A 22,130-nucleotide genomic window follows, 5' to 3' on the forward strand; every position below is an offset into this window, starting at 1 on the left:
GTAACTCCCCAGTCTCTCACTACTCCCAAAATACTGTGTAACACCCCAATCTCTCCTCACCCCCAAATGTCCTGTAACCCCCCCAAATATTCTGTAACCCCCCCAATTTCTCACCACCCCCAAATATTCTGTAACCCCACCAATAATTGAATAATCCTCCAATATTTCTGTAACCCCAATTCACTCATCACCCCCCAAACGTCCTGTAACCCCCAATCTCTCACCACCCCCAAATATTCTGTAACCCCACCAATAATTGAATAATCCTCCAATATTTCTGTAACTCCAAATCACTCAGCACCCCCCAAACGTCCTGTAACCCCCCCAGATATTCTGTAACCCCCCACTCTCTCCTCACCCCCCAATTCCCCTCTCCCCGCAGACAAGGAGGGTCCCGAGTGTCCCCCCACGGTGGTGGTGAAGGAGGAGCCGGCGCCGGAGCCGCCGCGGAGCTCTCCGGTGCCGCCGGGGCCGCGGGAGCGCGAGGAGCTGCGCCACAGCCCCGAGCCCTGCACCAAGATGACGATGAGGCTGCGCCGCAGCCACAGCAACAGCCAGTTCGTGAGTGCTGGGGCTGGGACATTTCCTTCCCCTTTGGGCCTGGTTTGGGGGGGGAAAAACCCCTGGGTGGGATCATTCCAGGGAGCAAAGTCAAAGTGCCCCTTCCCTCCAAGCTGTCAGTGAAATTTCCTTGGAGAAAAGCCAAAAATAATCTTATTTAATAGATTTATTTATTGAATAACGCACCAATAATCTAATAACCCCCCAATAGTTCAGCACAGCACCCCCCTAAATGTTCTGTAAGCCCCCAATCACTCATCAACCCAGATATTCTGTAACCCCCCAATCTCTCCTCACCCCAAATATTCTGTAACCCCCCCAATCTCTCCTCACCCCAAATATTCTGTAACCCCCTGCACCGAGATGACGATGAGGCTGCGCCGCAGCCACAGCAACAGCCAGTTCGTGAGTGCTGGGGCTGGGACATTTCCTTCCCCTTTGGGCCTGGTTTGGGGGGAATTTGGGGGTAAAAATCCCTGGGTGGGGTCATTCCAGGGAGCAAAGTCAAAGTGCCCCTTCTCTCCAAGATGTCTGTGAAATTTCCTTGGAGAAAAGCGGAAAAAATCTATTTTATTTAACAAATTTATTTATTGAATAACGCGCCAACAATCAAATAACCCCCGCAAAAGTTCAGCACAGCACCCCCCTACATGTTCTGTAACTCCTCCAATCTCTCCTCACCCCAAATATTCTGTAACCCCCCAATCTCTCCTCACTCCAAATGTTCTGTAACCCCCCAATCTCTCCTCACCCCAAATATTCTGTAACCCCCCAATCTCTCCTCACCCCAAATATTCTGTAACCCCCTGCACCGAGATGACGATGAGGCTGCGCCGCAGCCACAGCAACAGCCAGTTCGTGAGTGCTGGGGCTGGGACATTTCCTTCCCCTTTGGGCCTGGTTTGGGGAGAATTTGGGGGAAAAAACCCCTGGGTGGGATCATTCCGGGGAGCAAACCCAAAATTCTCCTTCCCTCCAAGCTGTCTGTGAAAATTCCTTGGAGAAAAGCGGAAAAAATCTATTTTATTTAACAAATTTACTTATTGAATAACGCGCCAATAATCGAATAACCCCCCAATAGTTCAGCACAGCACCCCCCCAAAACATTCTGTATCCCCCCAATCTCTCCTCACCCCAAATATTCTGTAACCCCCCAATCTCTCCTCACCCCAAATATTCTGTAACTCCCCAATCACTCATCACCCCAAAACGTTCTATAACCCCCCCCAAATCTGAATAATTAATTTATTTAACAAACAGAAGTGCTCAGAAGCACAAAAAAAGTGAATAATATGAAAGAATTCCGGAGCGAGGTGGCAAATGGAGAAAGTTTTTGCTGTAGGTGTAGCTCGGTGTCTCTTTTATCAGTCCCGGTCTCTTGCTGGAAAATATCGAGGTTCAGACCCTGGTGCTCCCCTGGGGTTTTTAATCCAGAGCAGGTTTAAAAAATCCCGAGAAAAAAGGAAAATGAGCAGTCCAGGGAGCTTTTCTGCCCTAACTGGGTAAAATTAAATAAAAGCAAAAATATTTCTGTCGTGCTGTCTGTCCAAGCCTCAGCTGTGAGTCTGGTGTGGAGAAGAACGCGGAGGAGTCCTCTCCAAACAAACTCCACGCTCTTAGAACCAGTCCTGAAGGCACAGAACTCAACAAAAAAATGACGTTTGGGGATATAAAACCATCATAAAATCACCTTAGGACACCCTCCTGTCTTGGTTCAGGGCAAATCTGGGAGCAAACCCCTGAGTGGGATCACTCCAGGAGCAAACCCAAACTGCTCCTTCCCTCCAAGCTGTCAGTGAAACTTCCTTGGAGAAAAGCGGAAAAAATCTTATTTAACAAATTTATTTATTGAATAACCTGCCAATAATCTAATAACCCCCCAATAGTTCAGCACAACACCCCCCAAATATTCTGTAACCCCCCAATCTCACCACCCCCAAATATTCTGTAACCCCCCAATCTCACCACCCCCAAATATTCTGTAACCCCCCAATCACTCATCACCCCAAAACGTTCTGTAACCCCCCCCCAAAATCGGAATAATTAATTTATCTAACAAACAAAAGTGTTCACGAGCACAAAAAAAGTGAATAATGTGAAAGAATTCCGGAGCGAGGTGGCAAATGGAGAAAGTTTTTGCTGGAGGTGTAGCTCGGTGCCTCTTTTATCAGTCCCGGTCTCTTGCTGGAAAATATCGAGGTTCACACCCTGGTGCTCCCCTGGGGTTTTTAATCCAGAGCAGGTTTAAAAAATCCCGAGAAAAAAAGGAAAATGAGCAGTCCAGGGAACTTTTGTGCCCTAGCTGGGTAAAATTAAATAAAAGCAAAAATATTTCTGTCGTGCTGTCTGTCCAAGCCTCAGCTGAGAGTCTGGTGTGGAGAAGAACGCGGAGGAGTCCTCTCCAAACAAACTCCACGCTCTTAGAACCAGTCCTAAGGGCACAGAACTCAACAAAAAAATGATGTTTGGGGATATAAAACCATCATAAAGTCACCGTAGGACACCCTCCTGTCTTGGTTCAGGGCAAATTTGGGAGCAAACCCCTGAGTGGGATCGCTCCAGGAGCAAACCCAAACTGCTCCTTCCCTCCATCCGGTCTGGGAAACAACTTCCTTGGAGAAAAGCGGAAAAAAATCTGTTTTATTTAACAGCAAAAGTGGTCACGGGCACAAAAAAAGTGAATAATATGAAAGAATTCCGGAGCGAGGTGGCAAATGGAGAAAGTTTTTGCTGGAGGTGTAGCTCGGTGCCTCTTTTATCAGTCCCGGTCTCTTGCTGGAAAATATCGAGGTTCAGACCCTGGTGCTCCCCTGGGGTTTTTAATCCAGAGCAGGTTTTAAAAATCCCAAGAAAAAAAGGAAAATGAGCAGTCCAGGGAACTTTTGTGCCCTAGCTGAGTAAAATTAAATAAAAGTATTTCTGTCGTGCTGTCTGTCCAAACCTCAGCTGAGAGTCTGGTGTGGAGAAGAACGCAAAGGAGTCCTCTCCAAACAAACTCCACGCTCTTAGAACCAGTCCTGAAGGCACAGAACTCAACAAAAAACTGATGTTTGGGGATATAAAACCATCATAAAATCACCTTAGGACGCCCTCCTGTCTTGGTTCAGGGCAAATTTGGGAGCAAACCCAAACTGCTCCTTCCCTCCATGCGGTCTGGGAAACAACTTCCTTGGAGAAAAGTGGGAAAAAATCTTTTATTTAACAACAAAAGTGCTCACGAGCGTAAAAAAAGTGAATAATATGAAAGAATTCCGGAGCGAGGTGGCAAATGGAGAAAGTTTTTGCTGTAGGTGTAGCTCGGTGTCTCTTTTATCAGTCCCGGTCTCTTGCTGGAAAATATCGAGGTTCAGACCCTGGTGCTCCCCTGGGGTTTTTAATCCAGAGCAGGTTTAAAAAATCCCGAGAAAAAAAGGAAAATGAACAGTCCAGGGAGCTTTTCTGCCCTAACTGGGTAAAATTAAATAAAAGCAAAAATATTTCTGTCCTGCTGTCTGTCCAAGCCTCAGCTGAGAGTCTGGTGTGGAGAAGAACGCGGAGGAGTCCTCTCCAAACAAACTCCACGCTCTTAGAACCAGTCCTAAAGGCACAGAACTCAACAAAAAAAATGACGTTTGGGGATATAAAACCACCTTAGGGCATCTCAAAATTAAAAATGATCCCTTTTCTTCCCCCGGCCTCGCGCAGGTGGATTCCTACGTGTGCCGCATCTGCTCGCGGGGCGACGAGGACGACAAGCTGCTGCTGTGCGACGGCTGCGACGACAACTACCACATCTTCTGCCTGCTGCCCCCCCTGCCCGAGATCCCCAAGGGCATCTGGCGCTGCCCCAAATGCGTCATGGCGGTGAGGGGCCACGCGGGGACACCCCCCAGGCCGTGCCGCGCCCCCGCCGTGGGGCTGGGACCCCGCTCTCTGTGGGGTTCTGTCCCGGGACGGGGTTTGGGTTGGTTTGATTTGTGGGGTGGGGGCTTCTAGATCTCATCCAGGCTTGTTTGTGGGGCTGGGGGCTCCTAAATCTCATCCAGGCTTGTTTGTGGGGCTGGGGACACCCTGATTTGTGGGGTTGGGGGCTTCTAAAGCTCATCCAGGTTTGTTTGTGGGGCTGGGGGCTCCTAAATCTCACCCAGGCTTGTTTGTGGGGCTGGGGACACCCTGATTTGTGGGGTGGGGGCTTCTAGATCTCATCCAGGCTTGTTTGTGGGGCTGGGGGCTCCTAAATCTCATCCAGGCTTGTTCGTGGGGCTGGGGACGCCTGGATTTGTGGGGTGGGGGCTTCTGTATCTCATCCAGGCTTGTCTGTGGGGTTGGGGGCTTCTAAATCTCATCCAGGCTTGTTCGTGGGGCTGGGGACCTCCTGATCTGTGGGGCTGGGGGCTTCTAAAGCTCACCCAGGCTTGTTTGTGGGGCTGGGGACGCCTGGATTTGTGGGGTGGGGGCTTCTGAATCTCATCCAGGCTTGTTTGTGGGGCTGGGGACCTCCTGATTTGTGGGGCTGGGGGCTTCTAAATCTCACCCAGGCTTGTTTGTGGGGCTGGGGACACCCTGATTTGTCGGGCTGGGGGCTTCTAAATCTCATCCAGGCTTGTTTGTGGGGCTGGGGACGCCTGGATTTGTGGGGTTGGGGGCTTCTAGATCTCATCCAGGCTTGTTTATGGGGCTGGGGGCTCCTAAATCTCATCCAGGTTTGTCTGTGGGGCTGGGGGCTTCTGAATCTCATCCAGGCTTGTCTGTGGGGCTGGGGACGCCTGGATTTGTGGGGGTGGGGGCTTCTGAATCTCATCCGGGCTTGTTTATGGGGCTGGGGGCTCCTAAATCTCATCCAGGCTTGTTTGTGGGGCTGGGGACCCCCTGGATTTGTGGGGTGGGGGCTTCTAAAGCTCATCCAGGCTTATTTATGGGGCTGGGGGCTCCTAAATCTCACCCAGGCTTGTTTGTGGGGCTGAGGACACCCTAATTTGTGGGGCTGGGGGCTTCTGAATCTCACCCAGGCTTGTTTGTGGGGCTGGGGACCCCCTGATCTGTGGTGTCCCCAGTGTCCCCAGTGACCCTCCCAGTGTCCCTGGTGTCCCCAGTGTCCCCTGAGCCCAATGTCCCTGGTGTCCCCGCTGTCCCCTCACCCCAGTATCCCCAATGACCCTCCCAGTGTCCCTGGTGTCCCCGCTGTCCCCTCACCCCAGTATCCCCAGTGACCCTCCCAGTGTCCCCGGTGTCCCCAGTGTTCCCTGATCCCAATGTCCCCAATGACCCTCCCAGTGGCTCCAGTGTCCCCTGACCCCAGTGTCCCCTGTATCCCCAGTGTTATCAATGTCCCTGGTGTCCCCTCACCCCAGTATCCCCAGTGACCCTCCCAGTGTCCCTGGTGTCCCCAGTGTCCCCTGACCCCGGTGTCCCCAATGTCCCCGTGTCCCCTGACCCCAGTGTCCCCTGACCCCGGTGTCCCCGGTGTCCCCAATGTCCCCGGTGTCCCCTGACCCCGGTGTCCCCAATGTCCCCGGTGTCCCCTGACCCCAGTGTCCCCGGTGTCCCCAGTGTCCCGGTGTCCCCTGACCCCGGTGTCCCCAATGTCCCAGTGTCCCCTGACCCCGGTGTCCCCAATGTCCCCGTGTCCCCTGACCCCAGTGTCCCCTGACCCCAGTGTCCCCAATGTCCCAGTGTCCCCTGACCCCGGTGTCCCCGGTGTCCCCAATGTCCCGGTGTCCCCAGTGTCCCGGTGTCCCCTGACCGCGGTGTCCCCAATGTCCCAGTGTCCCCTGACCCTGGTGTCCCCGGTGTCCCCAGTGTCCCGGTGTCCCCTGACCCCGGTGTCCCCAATGTCCCCGGTGTCCCCAGTGTCCCGCTGTCCCCTGACCCCGCTGTCCCCAGTGTCCCGCTGTCCCCTGACCCCGGTGTCCCCAATGTCCCCGGTGTCCCCAATGTCCCCGGTGTCCCCAATGTCCCTGGTGTCCCCAGTGTCCCGCTGTCCCCTGACCCCGGTGTCCCCAATGTCCCGCTGTCCCCTGACCCCGCTGTCCCCTGACCCCGGTGTCCCCTGACCCCGGTGTCCCCAATGTCCCGCTGTCCCCTGACCCCGCTGTCCCCTGACCCCGCTGTCCCCTGACCCCAATGTCCCGGTGTCCCCTGACCCCGGTGTCCCCCCAGGAGTGCAAGCGTCCCCCGGAAGCGTTTGGTTTCGAGCAGGCCACGCGGGAGTACACGCTGCAGAGCTTCGGGGAGATGGCCGACGCCTTCAAGGCCGACTACTTCAACATGCCCGTGCACGTGAGCACCCCAAAAACCACCCTGAGACCCCCAAAAACCCCCCTGAGCGCCCCAAAACCACCCTGAGACCCCCAAAAAACCTCCCTGAGCACTCCAAAACCTCCCTTAGTACCCCAAAAACATCCCTGAGAGCCCCAAAAACATCCCTGAGCTTCTCAAAAACATTTCTGAGAGCCCCAAAAGCATCCCTGAGACCCCTGAGAGCCCCAAAAACATCCCTGGGCTGCCCAAAAACATCTCTGAGAGCCCCAAAAAACCCCCATAGCCTCCCCAAAAACCCCAAAACTCCCCCAAATCCCTTTCCGTGCCCCCCCTGAAGCCCCCTGCCCGCAGATGGTGCTCACAGAGCTGGTGGAGAAGTTCTGGGGCCTGATGAACGCCTCGAAATCCCACCCAAAAACCCCAAAACCTCCCCTAAACCTCTCCCAAAACCCCCCCAAATCCCTCCGTGCCCCCCCTGAAGCGCCCTGCCCACAGATGGTGCTCACAGAGCTGGTGGTGGAGTTCTGGCCCCTGGTGAACAGCCCCCAAATCCCACCCAAAAACCCCAAACCCCCTCTAAACCCCCCAACCCCCCCCCAATCCCTTTCCGTGCCCCCCCAAAGCCCCCTGCCCGCAGATGGTGCCCACGGAGCTGGTGGAGAAGTTCTGGGGCCTGGTGAATGCCTCGAAATCCCACCCAAAAACCCCAAAACCTCCCCCCAAATCCCTTCCGTGCCCCCCCTGAAGCCCCCTGCCCATGGAGCTGGTGGAGGAGGAGTTCTGGCCCCTGATGAACACCTCCAAATCCCACCCAAACCCCCCAAAGACCCCCAAAACCTCCCCCAAACCCCCCCAAATCCCTTTCCATGCCCCCCCTGAAGCCCCCTGCCCGCAGATGGTGCCCACGGAGCTGGTGGAGAAGGAGTTCTGGCCCCTGATGAACACCTCCAAACCCCACCCAAAGACCCCCAAAACCTCCCCCAAACCCCCCCAGATCCCTTTCCGTGCCCCCCCTGAAGCCCCCTGCCCGCAGATGGTGCCCACGGAGCTGGTGGTGGAGTTCTGGCCCCGGTGAACAGCCCCCAAATCCCACCCAAAAACCCCAAAACCTCCCCCCAAGCCCCCCAAACCCCCCCAAATCCCTTTCCGTGCCCCCCCCCTGAAGCCCCCTGCCCACAGATGGTGCCCACGGAGCTGGTGGAGGAGTTCTGGCCCCTGATGAACACCTCCAAACCCCACCCAAAGACCCCCAAAACCTCCCCCAACCCCCCCCAAACCCCCCCAAATCCCTTCCGTGCCCCCCCTGAAGCCCCCTGCCCATGGAGTTGGTGGAGAAGGAAATCTGGCCCCTGATGAGCACCTCCAAAACCCCCCCAAAGACCCCCAAAACCTCCCCCAAACCCCCCCAAATCCCTTTCCGTGCCCCCCCTGAAGCCCCCTGCCCGCAGATGGTGCCCATGGAGCTGGTGGAGAAGTTCTGGGGCCTGATGAGCATCTCCAAATCCCACCCAAAAACCCCCCCAAACCCCACCCAAAAACCCCAAACCCCCCCAGATCCCTTTCCATGCCCCCCCTGAAGCCCCCTGCCCGCAGATGGTGCCCACGGAGCTGGTGGAGAAGGAGTTCTGGCGCCTGGTGAACAGCATCGAGGAGGACGTGACGGTGGAGTACGGCGCCGACATCCACTCCAAGGAGTTCGGCTCCGGCTTCCCCGTGCGCGACGGCAAGCGGCGCCTGTCCCCCGAGGAGGAGGTGGGACCCGGGGGTGGCACCCAGTGTCCCCTGTGCCCGTGGGGGGTGACGCTGTCCCTGGGGGTGTCCCTGTCCCCATGACAGGGTGACACTGTCCCTAAGGGTGTCCCTTTCCCCATGGGGGTGACACTGTCGCTGGAGGTGTCCCTGTCCCCATGGGGGTGACACTGTACCCATGGGGGTGACACTGTCCATAGGGATGTCCCTGTCCCCATGGTGAGGTGACACTGTCCCTGGGGGTGTCCTTGTCCCCATGACAGGGTGCTGCTGTCCTTAGGGGTGTCCCTGTCCCCTTGGGGGTGTCCCTGTCCCCATGATGGGGTGACACTGTCCCTGGAGGTGTCCCTGTACCCATGGTGGGGTGACACTGTCCCTAGGGGTGTCCCTGTCCCCATGCTGGGTGTCCCTGTCCCCATGCTGGGTGACACTGTCCCTGGGGATGTCCCTGTCCCCATGCTGGGTGTCCCTGTCCCCATGCTGGGTGTCCCTGTCCCTGGGGGTGTCCCTGTTCCCATGATGGGGTGACACTGTCCCTGGAGGTGTCCCTGTCCCCATGCTGGGTGTCCCTGTCCCCATGATGGGGTGACACTGTCCCCATGCTGGGTGTCCCTGTCCCCATGGGGGTGACACTGTCCCTAGGGGTGTCCCTGTCCCCATGCTGGGTGTCCCTGTCCCCATGCTGGGTGTCCCTGTCCCCATGGGGGTGACGCTGTCCCTGGGGGTGTCCTTGTCCCCATGACAGGGTGACGCTGTCGCTGGAGGTGTCCCTGTCCCCATGCTGGGTGTCCCTGTCCCCATGGGGGTGACGCTGTCCCTGGGGGTGTCCCTGTCCCCATGACAGGGTGACACTGTCGCTGGAGGTGTCCCTGTCCCCATGCTGGGTGACACTGTCCCTGGGGGTGTCCTTGTCCCCATGACAGGGTGACACTGTCCCTAGGGGTGTCCTGTCCCCATGATGGGTGTCCCTGTCCCCATGCTGGGGTGACAGTGTCCCTGGAGGTGTCCCTGTCCCCATGCTGGGTGTCCCTGTCCCCATGGGGGTGTCCCTGTCCCCATGACAGGGTGACACTGTCCCTAAGGGTGTCCCTGTCCCCATGACAGGGTGACACTGTCCCCATGGGTTGACGCTGTCCTGTGGTTGTCCCCATGGGGTGACGCTGTCCCCTCCCCGTGTGACGCTGTCCCCGTGGGGTGGCACTGTCCCCATGGGGTGGCACTGTCCCCGTGGGGTGGCACTGTCCCTGTGGGGTGGCACTGTCCCCACTGTCCCTGGGGGGGTGGCACTGTCCCCATGGGGTGGCACTGTCCCCACTGTCCCTGTGGGGTGGCACTGTCCCCGTGGGGTGGCACTGTCCCCGCTGTCCCCGTGGGGTGGCACTGCCCCATGGGGTGGCACTGTCCCCGCTGTCCCCGTGGGGTGGCACTGTCCCTGTGGGGTGGCACTGTCCCCGTGGGGTGGCACTGTCCCCGCTGTCCCCGTGGGGTGACGCTGTCCCCGCTGTCCCCATGGGGTGGCACTGTCCCCCACTGTCCCCGTGTGACGCTGTCCCCATGGGGTGGCACTGTCCCCACTGTCCCCGTGGGGTGGCACTGTCCCCGTGGGGTGGCACTGTCCCCGTGGGGTGGCACTGTCCCCGTGGGGTGGCACCGTCCCCGCTGTCCCCGTGGGGTGACGCTGTCCCCATGGGGTGGCACTGTCCCCGCTGTCCCCGTGGGGTGGCACTGCCCCATGGGGTGGCACTGTCCCTGTGGGGTGGCACTGTCCCCGCTGTCCCCGTGGGGTGGCACTGTCCCCACTGTCCCCGCTGTCCCCGTGGGGTGACGCCGTCCCCGCCGTGGCAGGAGTACGCGGGCAGCGGCTGGAACCTGAACGTGATGCCGGTGCTGCAGCAGTCGGTGCTGTGCCACATCAACGCCGACATCTCGGGCATGAAGGTGCCCTGGCTCTACGTGGGCATGGTGTTCTCGGCCTTCTGCTGGCACATCGAGGACCACTGGAGCTACTCCATCAACTACCTCCACTGGTGGGCACCGGGGGGGCGTCTGGGGGGCGTCTGGGGGGCGTCTGGGGGGCCAGGGGGGTGAGTTTGGGGTGTTTGGGTGCCCAAAGGGGTGACTTTCAGGTGTTTGGGGGGCATCTGGGGGGCCAGGGAAGCAACTTTGGGGTGTTTGGAGGGTGTCTGGGGGGCCAGTGGGGTGACTTTGGGGTGTCTGGGGGGCATCTGGGGGGCCAGGGAAGCAACTTTGGGGTGTCTGGGGGGCATCTGGGGTGCCAGGGGTGTGACTTTGGGGCATCTGGGGGGCCAGGGAAGCAACTTTGGGGTGTTTGGGTGGCCAGTGGGGTGACTTTGGGGTGTCTGGGCACCCAAGGGGGTGACTTTGGGGTGTTTGGGGGGCCAGGGAAGCAACTTTGGGGTGTTTGGGGGGTGTCTGGGGGGCCAGGGGGGTGAATTGGGGGTGTTTGGGGGCCAGAGGGTGACTTGGGGGTGTTTGGGGGGCATCTGGGGGGCCAGGAAAGGAACTTTGGGGTGTTTGGGGGGTGTCTGGGTGGCCAGGGGAGTGACTTTGGGGTGTTTGGGGGGTCAGGGAGGCAACTTTGGGTGCCCAAGGAGATGACGTTGCGGTGTCTGGGGGGCATCTGGGGGGCCAATGGGGTGACTTTGGGGTGTTTAGGTGCCCAAAGGGGTGACTTTGGGGTGTTTGGGGGGCGTCTGGGGGGCCAGAGAGGCAACTTTGGGGTGTTTGGGGGGTCAGTGGGGTGACTTAGGGGCATCTGGGGGGCCAATAGGGTGACTTTGGGGTGTCTGGGGGGCCAGAGAGGCAGCTTTGGGGTGTTTGGGGGGCATCTGGGGGGCCAGGGAAGCAACTTTGGGGTGTTTGGGGGGCCAGTGGGGTGACTTTGGGGTGTCTGGGTGGCTTGGAGGGGGGTGATTGGGGGGCCAGCAGGAAGTTTTGGGGTGTCCTGATCCTTCTGCACCCCCAGGGGCGAGTCCAAGATGTGGGACGAGGAGGATTTGGGGTGGGATGAGGAGGATTTGGGGTGGGATGAGGGGGATTTGGGGTGGGATGGGGGGGATTTGGGGTGGGATGAGGAGGATTTGGGGTGGGATGAGGGGGATTTGGGGTGGGATGAGGAGGATTTGGGGTGGGATGAGGAGGATTTGGGGTGAGATGAGGATTTGGGGTGGGACGGGGGGGATTTGGGGTGGGATGAGGGGGATTTGGGGTGGGATGAGGTTTTTGGGGTGGGATGAGGAGGATTTGGGGTGGGATGAGGAGGATTTGGGGTGGGATGAGGAGGATTTGGGGTGGGATGAGGAGGATTTGGGGTGGGACGAGGAGGATTTGGGGTGGGATGAGGAGGATTTGGGTGGGGGGATGAGGGGATTTGGGGTGGGACGAGGGGGATTTGGGGTGGGATGAGGGGGAATTGGGGTGGGATGAGGAGGATTTGGGGTGTGGATTGAGGATTTGGGTGGGATGAGGAGGATTTGGGGTGAGATGAGGAGGATTTTGGGGTGGGATGAGGGGGATTTGGGGGTGGATGAGGGGGATTTGGGTGGGATGAGGGGGATTTGGGGTGGGATGAGGAGGATTTGGGGTGGGATGAGGAGGATTTGGGGTGGGATGAGGAGGATTGGGGTGGGATGAGGAGGATTGGGGTGGGATGAGGAGGATTTGGGGGGGGGATGAGGAGGATTTGGGGTTGGGATGAGGGGATGGGGTGATGAGGGGATTTGGGGTTGAGTGAGATGAGGAATTGGGGTGGGATGAGGGGGATTTGGGGTGGGATGAGGGGGATTTGGGGTGGGATGAGGAGGATTTGGGGTGGGATGAGGGGGATTTGGGGTGGGATGAGGGGGATTTGGGGTGGGATGAGGAGGATTTGGGGTGGGATGAGGGGGATTTGGGGTGGGATGAGGGGGATTTGGGGTGGGATGAGGAGGATTTGGGGTGGGATGAGGAGGATTTGGGGTGGGATGAGGTTTTTGGGATAGGATGAGGAGGTTTTGGGGGTGGTTCAGGATGTAATAAGGAGGGTTTTGGGGTTCCCCATCCCCAGGGGTGAGCCCAAGACGTGTTACGGGGTGGGATGAGGAGGTTTTGGGTGGGATGAGGAGGTTTTGGGATGGAATAAGGAGGTTTTTGGGATGGAATAAGGAGCTTTTTGGGGTGGAATGAGGAGGTTTTTGGGGTTCCCTGACCCCTGTTTCCCCCAGGGCCTAGCCCAAGACGTCGTACAGGGTGGCATGAGGAGGTTTTTGGGGTGGTACTAGACGGAATAAGGAAGTTTTTGGGGTACCCCATCCCCAGGGGTGAGCCCAAGACATGGTGTGGGGTGGGATGAGGAGGTTTTTGGGATGGTTCAGGATGGAGTAAGGAGATTTTTGGGGTCCCCCATCCCCCGGGGCGAGCCCAAGATGCGGTATGGGATGGGATGAGGAGGTTTTTGGGATGGAATAAGGAGGTTTTTGGGATGGAATAAGGAGGTTTTTGGGATGGAATAAGGAGGTTTTTGGGGTTCCCTGACCCCTGCTTCCCCCAGGGGCGAGCCCAAGACGTGGTACGGGGTCCCTTCGTTCGCGGCCGAGCACCTGGAGGAGGTGATGAAGAAGCTGACGCCGGAGCTGTTCGAGAGCCAGCCCGACCTCCTGCACCAGCTCGTCACCCTCATGAACCCCAACACGCTCATGGCCCACGGCGTCCCCGTGAGTTGGGGGCTGCCCCCGAGCCCCAAGTCCCCTGCAGGCCCTGTCACAGCCGGCAGAGCTCAGGGGTGAGCCCAGGTGTGAGCCCAGGTGTGAGCCCAGGTGTGAGCCCAGGGGTGAGCTCAGGTGTGAGCCCAGGGGTGAGCCCAGGTGTGAGCTCAGGTGTGAGCCCAGGTGTGAGCTCAGGTGTGAGCCCAGGTGTGAGCTCAGGTGTGAGCCCGGGTGTGAGCCCGGGTGTGAGCCCAGGTGTGAGCCCAGGGGTGAGCTCAGGTGTGAGCTCAGGGGTGAGCTCAGGTGTGAGCCCAGGTGTGAGCCCAGGGGTGAGCCCAGGGGTGAGCCCAGGTGTGAGCCCAGGTGTGAGCTCAGGGGTGAGCCCAGGTGTGAGCCCAGGTGTGAGCCCAGGTGTGAGCCCAGGTGTGAGCCCAGGTGTGAGCTCAGGGGTGAGCCCAGGGGTGAGCCCAGGTGTGAGCTCAGGGGTGAGCTCAGGTGTGAGCCCAGGTGTGAGCCCAGGTGTGAGCCCAGGGGTGAGCTCAGGTGTGAGCCCAGGGGTGAGCCCAGGGGTGAGCCCAGGTGTGAGCCCGGGTGTGAGCCCAGGTGTGAGCCCAGGTGTGAGCCCAGGGGTGAGCTCAGGTGTGAGCCCAGGGGTGAGCCCAGGGGTGAGCCCAGGTGTGAGCTCAGGTGTGAGCCCAGGTGTGAGCTCAGGTGTGAGCCCAGGTGTGAGCCCAGGTGTGAGCTCAGGTGTGAGCTCAGGTGTGAGCCCAGGGGTGAGCCCAGGTGTGAGCCCAGGTGTGAGCCCAGGGGTGAGCCCGGGTGTGAGCCCAGGTGTGAGCCCAGGGGTGAGCCCAGGTGTGAGCTCAGGTGTGAGCCCAGGTGTGAGCCCGGGTGTGAGCTCGGGTGTGAGCCCGGGTGTGAGCCCAGGTGTGAGCTCAGGTGTGAGCCCAGGTGTGAGCCCAGGGGTGAGCTCAGGTGTGAGCCCAGGGGTGAGCCCAGGTGTGAGCCCAGGTGTGAGCTCAGGTGTGAGCCCAGGTGTGAGCCCAGGTGTGAGCCCAGGTGTGAGCTCAGGTGTGAGCCCAGGTGTGAGCTCAGGTGTGAGCCCAGGTGTGAGCTCGGGTGTGAGCCCGGGTGTGAGCCCGGGTGTGAGCCCAGGTGTGAGCCCAGGTGTGAGCCCAGGGGTGAGCCCAGGTGTGAGCTCAGGGGTGAGCCCAGGGGTGAGCCCAGGTGTGAGCTCAGATGTGAGCCCAGGTGTGAGCCCAGGTGTGAGCTCAGGGGTGAGCCCAGGTGTGAGCTCAGGTGTGAGCCCAGGTGTGAGCTCAGGTGTGAGCTCAGGTGTGAGCCCAGGTGTGAGCTCAGGTGTGAGCCCAGGTGTGAGCCCAGGGGTGAGCTCAGGTGTGAGCTCAGGTGTGAGCTCAGGTGTGAGCCCAGGTGTGAGCTCAGGTGTGAGCCCAGGTGTGAGCCCAGGTGTGAGCCCAGGTGTGAGCTCAGGTGTGAGCCCAGGTGTGAGCTCAGGGGTGAGCCCAGGTGTGAGCCCAGGTGTGAGCCCAGGTGTGTCCCGCAGGTGGTGAGGACCAACCAATGCGCCGGCGAGTTCGTCATCACCTTCCCCCGCGCCTACCACAGCGGCTTCAACCAGGGCTACAACTTCGCCGAGGCCGTCAACTTCTGCACGGCCGACTGGGTGAGCGCCGAAACACCCGGGGTGGGGCGGGAAAACACCTGGGGGGGCAGGAGAATACCTGGGGGGGCAGGAAAATACCTGGGGGGCAGGAAAATACCTTGGGGGGGAAGGAAAATACCTGGAGGGGTAGAAAATGGACCTGGGGGGGAAGGAAATGGACCTGGGGGGCAGAAAAAATACCTTGGGGGGAAGGGAAATAGCTGGAGGGGGCAGGAAAATACCTTGGGGGGAAGGCAATGGACCTGGGGGGGTTTTGCTCAGGTTTGTGCTCAGGGAGTTGCCAGGTTTGGGGGTTCAGCTCTGCGGTTCGAGCAGCATTTCCTCAGCCGGATTCAGGGCTGTGTTTAGGGGTTCCCCCAGATTTTGGGGTGCCCCCTGACCCCCCACTCCCCGTGCAGCTCCCCACAGGCAGGCAATGCATCGAGCACTGCACAGTTCAGGGACAGAGTGGGGATTCCCAGGTTTGGGGGTACCCAGCCGGGTTCAGGGCTGTGTTTAGGGGTTCCCCCCTGTTTTTGGGGTGCCCCCCTGACCCTCCCCATCCCACGCAGCTCCCCGCAGGCAATGCAATGCATCGAGCACTGCACAGCTCAGGGACAGAGCAGGAATTCGCCAGATTTGGGGGTTCAGCACTGAGGATACCCAGCCGGGTTCAGGGCTGTATTTAGGGGTTCCCCCAGATTTTGGGGTGCCCCCTGACCCCCTTCCCCATCCCGTGCAGCTCCCCGCAGGCAATGCAATGCATCGAGCACTACCCTGTCAGGAACAGAGCGGGGATTCCCAGGTTTGGGGGCTCAGCCTTGGGGGTACCCAGCCGGGTTCAGGGCTGTGTTTAGGGGTTCCCCCAGATTTTGGGGTGCCCCCTGACCCCCCACTCCCCGTGCAGCTCCCCACAGGCAATGCAATGCATCGAGCACTACCCTGTCAGGAACAGAGAGGGGTTCCCAGGTTTGGGGGTTCAGCACTGAGGATACCCAGCCGGGTTCAGGGCTGTGTTTAGGGGTTCCCCCCGATTTTGGGGTGCCCCCTGACCCCCCACTCCCCGTGCAGCTCCCCGCAGGCAGGCAGTGCATTGACACTACCTGGTTCAGGGGCAGAGCGGGGATTCCCAGGTTTGGGGGTTCAGCTCTGCAATTCAAGCAGCATTTCCCCAGCCGGGTTCAGGGCTGTATTTAGGGGTTCCCCCCGTTTTTGGGGTGCCCCCTGACCCTCCCCATCCCATGCAGCTCCCCACAGGCAATGCATCGAGCACTACCCTGTCAGGAACAGAGCGGGATTCCCAGGTTTGGGGGTTCAGCTCTGCAGTTCAAGCAGCATTTCCCCAGCCGGGTTCAGGGCTGTATTTAGGGGTTCCCCCAGATTTTGGGGTGCCCCCTGACCCCCCACTCCCCGTGCAGCTCCCCGCAGGCAGGCAATGCATTGACACTACCTGGTTCAGGGGCAGAGCGGGGTTGCCAGGTTTGGGGGTTCAGCTCTGCAGTTCGAGCAGCATTACCCCAGCCGGGTTCAGGGCTGTATTTAGGGGTTCCCCCATTTTTGGGGTGCCCCCTGACCCCCCACTCCCCGTGCAGCTCCCCGCAGGCAGGCAATGCATCGAGCACTGCACAGTTCAGGAACAGAGCGGGGATTCGCCAGGTTTGGGGGTTCAGCACTGAGGATACCCAGCTGGGTTCAGGGCTGTGTTTAGGGGTTCCCCCAGATTTTGGGGTGCCCCCTGACCCCCCTCTCCCCGTGCAGCTCCCCGCAGGCAGGCAATGCATCGAGCACTACCCTGTCAGGAACAGAGCGGGGATTCCCAGGTTTGGGGGTTCAGCTCTGCAGTTCAAGCAGCATTACCCCAGCCGGGTTCAGGGCTGTATTTAGGGGTTCCCCCAGATTTTGGGGTGCCCCCTGACCCCCCACTCCCCGTGCAGCTCCCCGCAGGCAGGCAATGCATCGAGCACTACCGCCGCCTGCGCCGCTACTGCGTCTTCTCGCACGAGGAGCTGATCTGCAAGATGGCGGCGAGCCCCGAGAAGCTGGACCTGAACCTGGCGGCCGCCGTGCACAAGGAGATGTTCGTGCTGGTGCAGGAGGAGAGGAAACTGCGCAAGGCCCTGCTGGAAAAGGTGGGGGGGCACCCCAAAAATGAAATCACATCGGGGGTGGGAGCTGCTCCCCCCACCCCAAAAAAAAAGGTGGGGGGGAGCGGGGAAGGGAAGGGGGAATTTTGAGGGTTGTGTTGGTGTCGCTCTTTGGGGGGGGGTTTGTGGAGGGGTTTGGGGTGCTGGGGGCACCCCAAAACACCCCAGAATCTTTGGGGGAAGGGTGAGGGTTGTGTTTGTGCTCCCCTGGAAGGTCGTAGAGGGATTGGGGGTGCTGGGGGCACCCCAAAAGCTCTGGGGATGGGATGAGGGTTAGGGTTAGGGTCACTCTTTGGGGGGTTATGGAGGGGTTGGGGGTGCTGGGGGCACCCCAAAATCTTTGGGGAAAGGCTGAGGGTTGTGTTTGTGCTCCTCTGGGAGGTCGTAGAGGGATTGGGGGTGCTGGGGGCACCCCAAAAGCTCTAAAGAAGGGATGAGGGTTAGGGTTATGGAGGGGTTGGGGGTGTTAGGGACACCCCAAAAACTCTGGGGATGGGATGAGGGTTGTGTTTGTGTCGCTCTTTGGGGGGTTATGGAGGGGTTTGGGGTACTGGGGGCACCCCAGAAGTTCTGGGGATGGGGTGAGGGTCGTGTTTGTGCTCCTCTGGAAGGTCTTAGAGGAGTTGGGGGTGCTGGGGGCACCCCAGGAACTCTGGGGATGGGGTGAGGGTTAGGGTTAGGGTCACTCTTAGGGGGTTATGGAGGGGTTGGGGGTACTGGGGGCACCCCAAAACCTCTGGGGATGGGATGAGGGTTGTGTTTGTGTCACTCTCAGGGGGTTATGGAAGGGTTTGGGGTACAGGGACACCCCAAAAACTCTGGGGAAAGGCTGAGGGTTGTGTTTGTGTCACTCTTTGGGGGGTTATGGAGGGGTTGGGGGTACTGGGGGCACCCCAAAAGCTCTAAAGAAGGGATGAGGGTTAGGGTTAGGGTCACGCTTAGGGGGTTATGGAGGGGTTGGGGGTGCTGGGGGCACCCCAGAATCTCTGAGGAAGGGCTGAGGGTTTTGTTTGTGCTTCTCTGGAAGGTCATAGTGGGATTTGGGGTACTGGGGGCACCCCAAAATCTCCACGGGGGGGTCTGATATCCATTTTTTGCCCCCTCAGGGCATCACAGGGTGGGTCGAGGAAGGGTTGGGAGTGCTGGAGGGAATCTGACAGAATTTTCTTCCCCATCAGAGGATCAGGAAGGGATTTGGGGTACAGAGGCACCCCAAAATCTCCACGGGGGGGTCTGATATCCATTTTTTTTGCCCTCCTAGAGCATCATGAAGGCGGAGCAGGAAGGGTTGGGGCTGCTGGGGAGAATCTGACACAATTTTTGTCACTCTCAGTGAATCAAGAAGGGACTAGGGGTGCTGAGGACACCCCAAAATCTCCACGGGGGGGTCTCACATCCATTTTTTTTGCCCTCCCACAGTATCACGGAGGCAGAGCAGGAAGGGTTGGAGCTGCTGGGGAGAATCTGACAGAATTTTTCTCCCTCTCAGTAGAACAGGAAGGGATTTGGGGTACAGAGGCACCCCAAAATCTCTTTGTGGGGATCTCACTTCCATTTTTTTTGCCCTTTTTTTGTGATGCTCCCAGGGCATCACAGAGGCAGAACAGGAAGGGTTGGGGCTGCTGGGGACAATCTGACAGAATTTTTGTCACTCTCAGTGAATCAAGAAGGGACTAGGGGTGCTGAGGACACCCCAAAATCTCCACGGGGATGTCTGATATCCATTTTTTTTGCCCTCCCAGAGCATCATGAAGGCAGAGTAGGAGGTGTTGGGAGTGCTGAGGAGAATCTGACAGAATTTTTCTCCCCATCAGCGGATCAGGATGGGATTGGAGGCGCTGAGGACACCCCAAAATCTCCACAGGGGGGTCTGATATCCATTTTTTTTGCCCCCCCCAGGGCATCACGGAGGCGGAGCGCGAGGCCTTCGAGCTGCTGCCCGACGACGAGCGCCAGTGCGACAAGTGCAAGACGACGTGCTTCCTGTCGGCGCTGGCCTGCTACGACTGCCCCCAGGGCCTCGTCTGCCTCTACCACATGGACGACCTCTGCAAGTGCCCCCGCAGCAAGCAGTACCTCAGGTGGGGGGGCTGGGGGGGCTTGGGGGGCTGGGGGAGGGGGTTGGGGGGCTGGGAGAGGGGTTGGAGGGGATGGGAGAGGGGTTGGAGGGGTGGGAGAGGGGTTTGGGGGGGTGGGAGAGGGATTTGGGGTGGTGGGAGAGGGGTTTGGAGGGGTGGGAGAGGGGTGGAGGGGTGTGAGAGGGGTTTGGGGGGCTGGGAGAGGGATTGGGGTGGTGGGAGAGGGGTTGGAGGGGATGGGAGAGGGATTTGGGGGGTGGGAGAGGGGTTGGAGGGGTGGGAGAGGGATTGGAGGGGTGGGAGAGGGATTTGGGGGGGTGGGAGAGGGGTTGGAGGGGTGGGAGAGGGGTTGGGGTGGTGGGAGAGGGGTTGGAGGGGTGGGAGAGGGGTTTGGCGGGGTGGGAGAGGGGTTGGGGTGGTGGGAGAGGATTGGAGGGGTGGGAGAGGGGTGGGAGAGGGATTTGGGGGGGTGGGAGAGGGGTTGGAGGGGTGGGAGAGGGGTTGGAGGGGTGGGAGAGGGATTTGGGGTGGTGGGAGAGGGGTTGGAGGGGTGGGAGAGGGATTTGGGGTGCTGGGGATCTTGAGGGGGCTGGGACTGGGGTTTGGGGGGCTGACAGAGGGGTTTGGGGGGCTGGGACAGGGGTTAGGGTGTTTGGAAAGAGGTTTGCGGGGCTGGGAGAGGGATTTAGGGTGCTGAGACAGGGGTTTGGGGCTGGGAGAGGGATTTGGGGCAGCTGAGAGAGGTGTTTGGGGTCCTGGGGAGCTTGAAGGGGCTGGGAGAGGGGTTTGGGGGGCTGGGAGTGGGGTTGGGGGACTTGCTGTTCTCCTGAGGGGGACATCAGGGTGTTTTAGGGGTGCTGGGGACCTGTCCGTGCCCCTTTTGGGTGACAAGGAGATGGTTTGGGGGTGCTGGACACCTGGCTGTGCCCCTTTTGGGTGACAAGGGGATGGTTTGGGGGTGCTGGGGACCCGTCTGTGCCCTTTTTTGGGGGTGACATGGGGGACTGTAAGATTCGGGGTGCAATTTTGGGGCCCTCGCTGTGACCCCGCACCGGTTGATCTGGGGGTAGGGCTGCGAGTCCTGGGGTGACCCCAGCTATGATTTGGGGGTGCTGGAGAACTTGGGGGGGTCTACACCCCTAACCCAGGGTGTGTGTGGGGGGCTCCATCCCCCCCCCCATCAGGGACGCTCTCACCGCCCCCCACCACCCCAAAACCCCTTCATACCCCACGCTCTCAATCCTGGGGGTCCCCTTCACACCCTTGGGTGGGTCCATGGGTAGGTGGGGGGCTCTCGCAGTGACCCCCCCGGTGCCCCCCCAGGTACCGCTACACCCTGGACGAGCTCCCGGCCATGCTGCACAAGCTCAAGGTGCGCGCCGAGTCCTTCGACACCTGGGCCAACAAGGTGCGCATCGCCCTGGAGGTGGAGGACGGCCGCAAGCGCAGTGAGTGGGGGTCTCAGCGGGGCTGGGGGGTCTCAGGGGAGGTTTTGGGGGGGCTCAGAGCCCGGCCCTGACCCACCCCTGCCTCCCCAACCGTGCCCGGCCAGCGCTGGAGGAGCTGCGGGCGCTGGAGTCGGAGGCGCGGGAGCGCAAGTTCCCCGAGAACGAGCTGCTGCATCGCCTCAAGGGCTGCCTGGGCCAGGCCGAGCGCTGCGTGTCCGAGGCGCTGGGGCTCATCAGCTCCCAGGAGACCGGGTGAGTGTCCCCAGGGTGTCCCCAGGGTGTCCCCAGGGTGTCCCCAGCAGCTCAGTGTCACCATCCCGAGTGCCTCTCCCTGTGGTCTCAGTGTCGGTTTCCTGTCGTTGTTGCGCTTCTCTGGGGACTTGTGCTGTCCTCTGTGGGTTTTGGTCATTCCTGTGTTCCTGTCATGGACACTGGACACTTCTGTGTCCTTGTCCTCTGTGGATTTTGGGTGTTCCTGTGTCCCTGTCATGGACACGGGACATTTCTGTGTCCTTGTCCCTATGGATATTGGATGTTCCTGTGTTCCTGTCACGGACACTGGACACTTCCTTGTCCTTGTCCTTGTCCTTGTCCCTATGGATATTGGAGGTTCCTGTGTTCCTGTCATGGACACTGGACATTTCTGTGTCCTGTCCCTGTGGACATTGGATGTTCCTGTGTCCCTGTCATGGACACGGGACATTTCTGTGTCCTGTCCCTATGGATATTGGATGTTCCTGTGTCCCTGTCACGGACACTGGACATTTCTGTGTCCTGTCCCTATGGACATGGGACACTTCTGTGTTCCTGTCATGGACACTGGACACTTCCATGTCCTTGTCCTTTTCCTTGTCCCTATGGACATTGGATGTTCCTGTGTCCCTGTCATGGACACTGGACATTTCTGTGTCCTGTCCCTATGGACATTGGACATTCCTGTGTCCCTCTCGTGGACACTGGACATTTCTGTGTCCTGTCCCTATGGACATTGGATGTTCCTGTGTTCCTGTCGTGGACACTGGACACTTGCGTGTCCTTGTCCTTGTCCTGTCCCTATGGATGTGGGACACTCCATGTCCCCGTCCTGTTCCCTGTATTCCTTCCATCTGCCCCTGTGTCCCCGTCCCATCCCTGTCCCCTCCACGTCCCCTCCTCTCACTGTCCCCTGTGTCCCCTGGGTGTCCCCTCAGTGTCCCCTGAGTGTCCCCTCAGTGTCCCCTGAGTGTCCCCTCAGTGTCCCCTCAGTGTCCCCTGGGTGTCCCCTGGGTGTCCCCTGGGTGTCCCCTCACTGTCCTCTCACTGTCCCCTGTGTCCCCTGGGTGTCCCCTCAGTGTCCCCCGTGTCCCCACAGGGTCCCCTGGGTGTCCCCTCAGTGTCCCCCGTGTCCCCTCAGGGTCCCCTGGGTGTCCCCTCAGTGTCCCCCGTGTCCCCTCAGGGTCCCCTGGGTGTCTCCTCAGTGTCCCCCGTGTCCCCGCAGGGTCCCCTGGGTGTCCCCGCAGGGTCCCCCGGGTGTCCCTGTCCCCTGGGTGTCCCCTCAGTGTCCC

General features: G+C 59.7%; 1 protein-coding gene across 1 annotated transcript in view; it reads left to right on the plus strand.

The window, feature by feature from the left end:
• Positions 1 to 382: 382 nt before the first annotated feature.
• LOC120748213 (lysine-specific demethylase 5C-like) overlaps positions 383 to 22,130 on the plus strand; it is a gene marked incomplete at its 5' end in the record, with an annotated part of 31,621 nt that continues 9,873 nt past the window's right edge. The window contains 11 exon segments of the mRNA XM_058421809.1: positions 383 to 561; positions 4,246 to 4,404; positions 6,700 to 6,819; positions 8,395 to 8,553; positions 10,396 to 10,577; positions 13,100 to 13,262; positions 14,818 to 14,937; positions 16,851 to 17,045; positions 18,960 to 19,141; positions 20,462 to 20,586; positions 20,691 to 20,838. Coding sequence (XP_058277792.1) covers positions 383 to 561; positions 4,246 to 4,404; positions 6,700 to 6,819; positions 8,395 to 8,553; positions 10,396 to 10,577; positions 13,100 to 13,262; positions 14,818 to 14,937; positions 16,851 to 17,045; positions 18,960 to 19,141; positions 20,462 to 20,586; positions 20,691 to 20,838 — 1,732 coding nt within the window.

Source organism: Hirundo rustica, chromosome 38 (assembly GCF_015227805.2).
Source record: "Hirundo rustica isolate bHirRus1 chromosome 38, bHirRus1.pri.v3, whole genome shotgun sequence".
Classification (NCBI taxonomy): domain Eukaryota; kingdom Metazoa; phylum Chordata; class Aves; order Passeriformes; family Hirundinidae; genus Hirundo; species Hirundo rustica.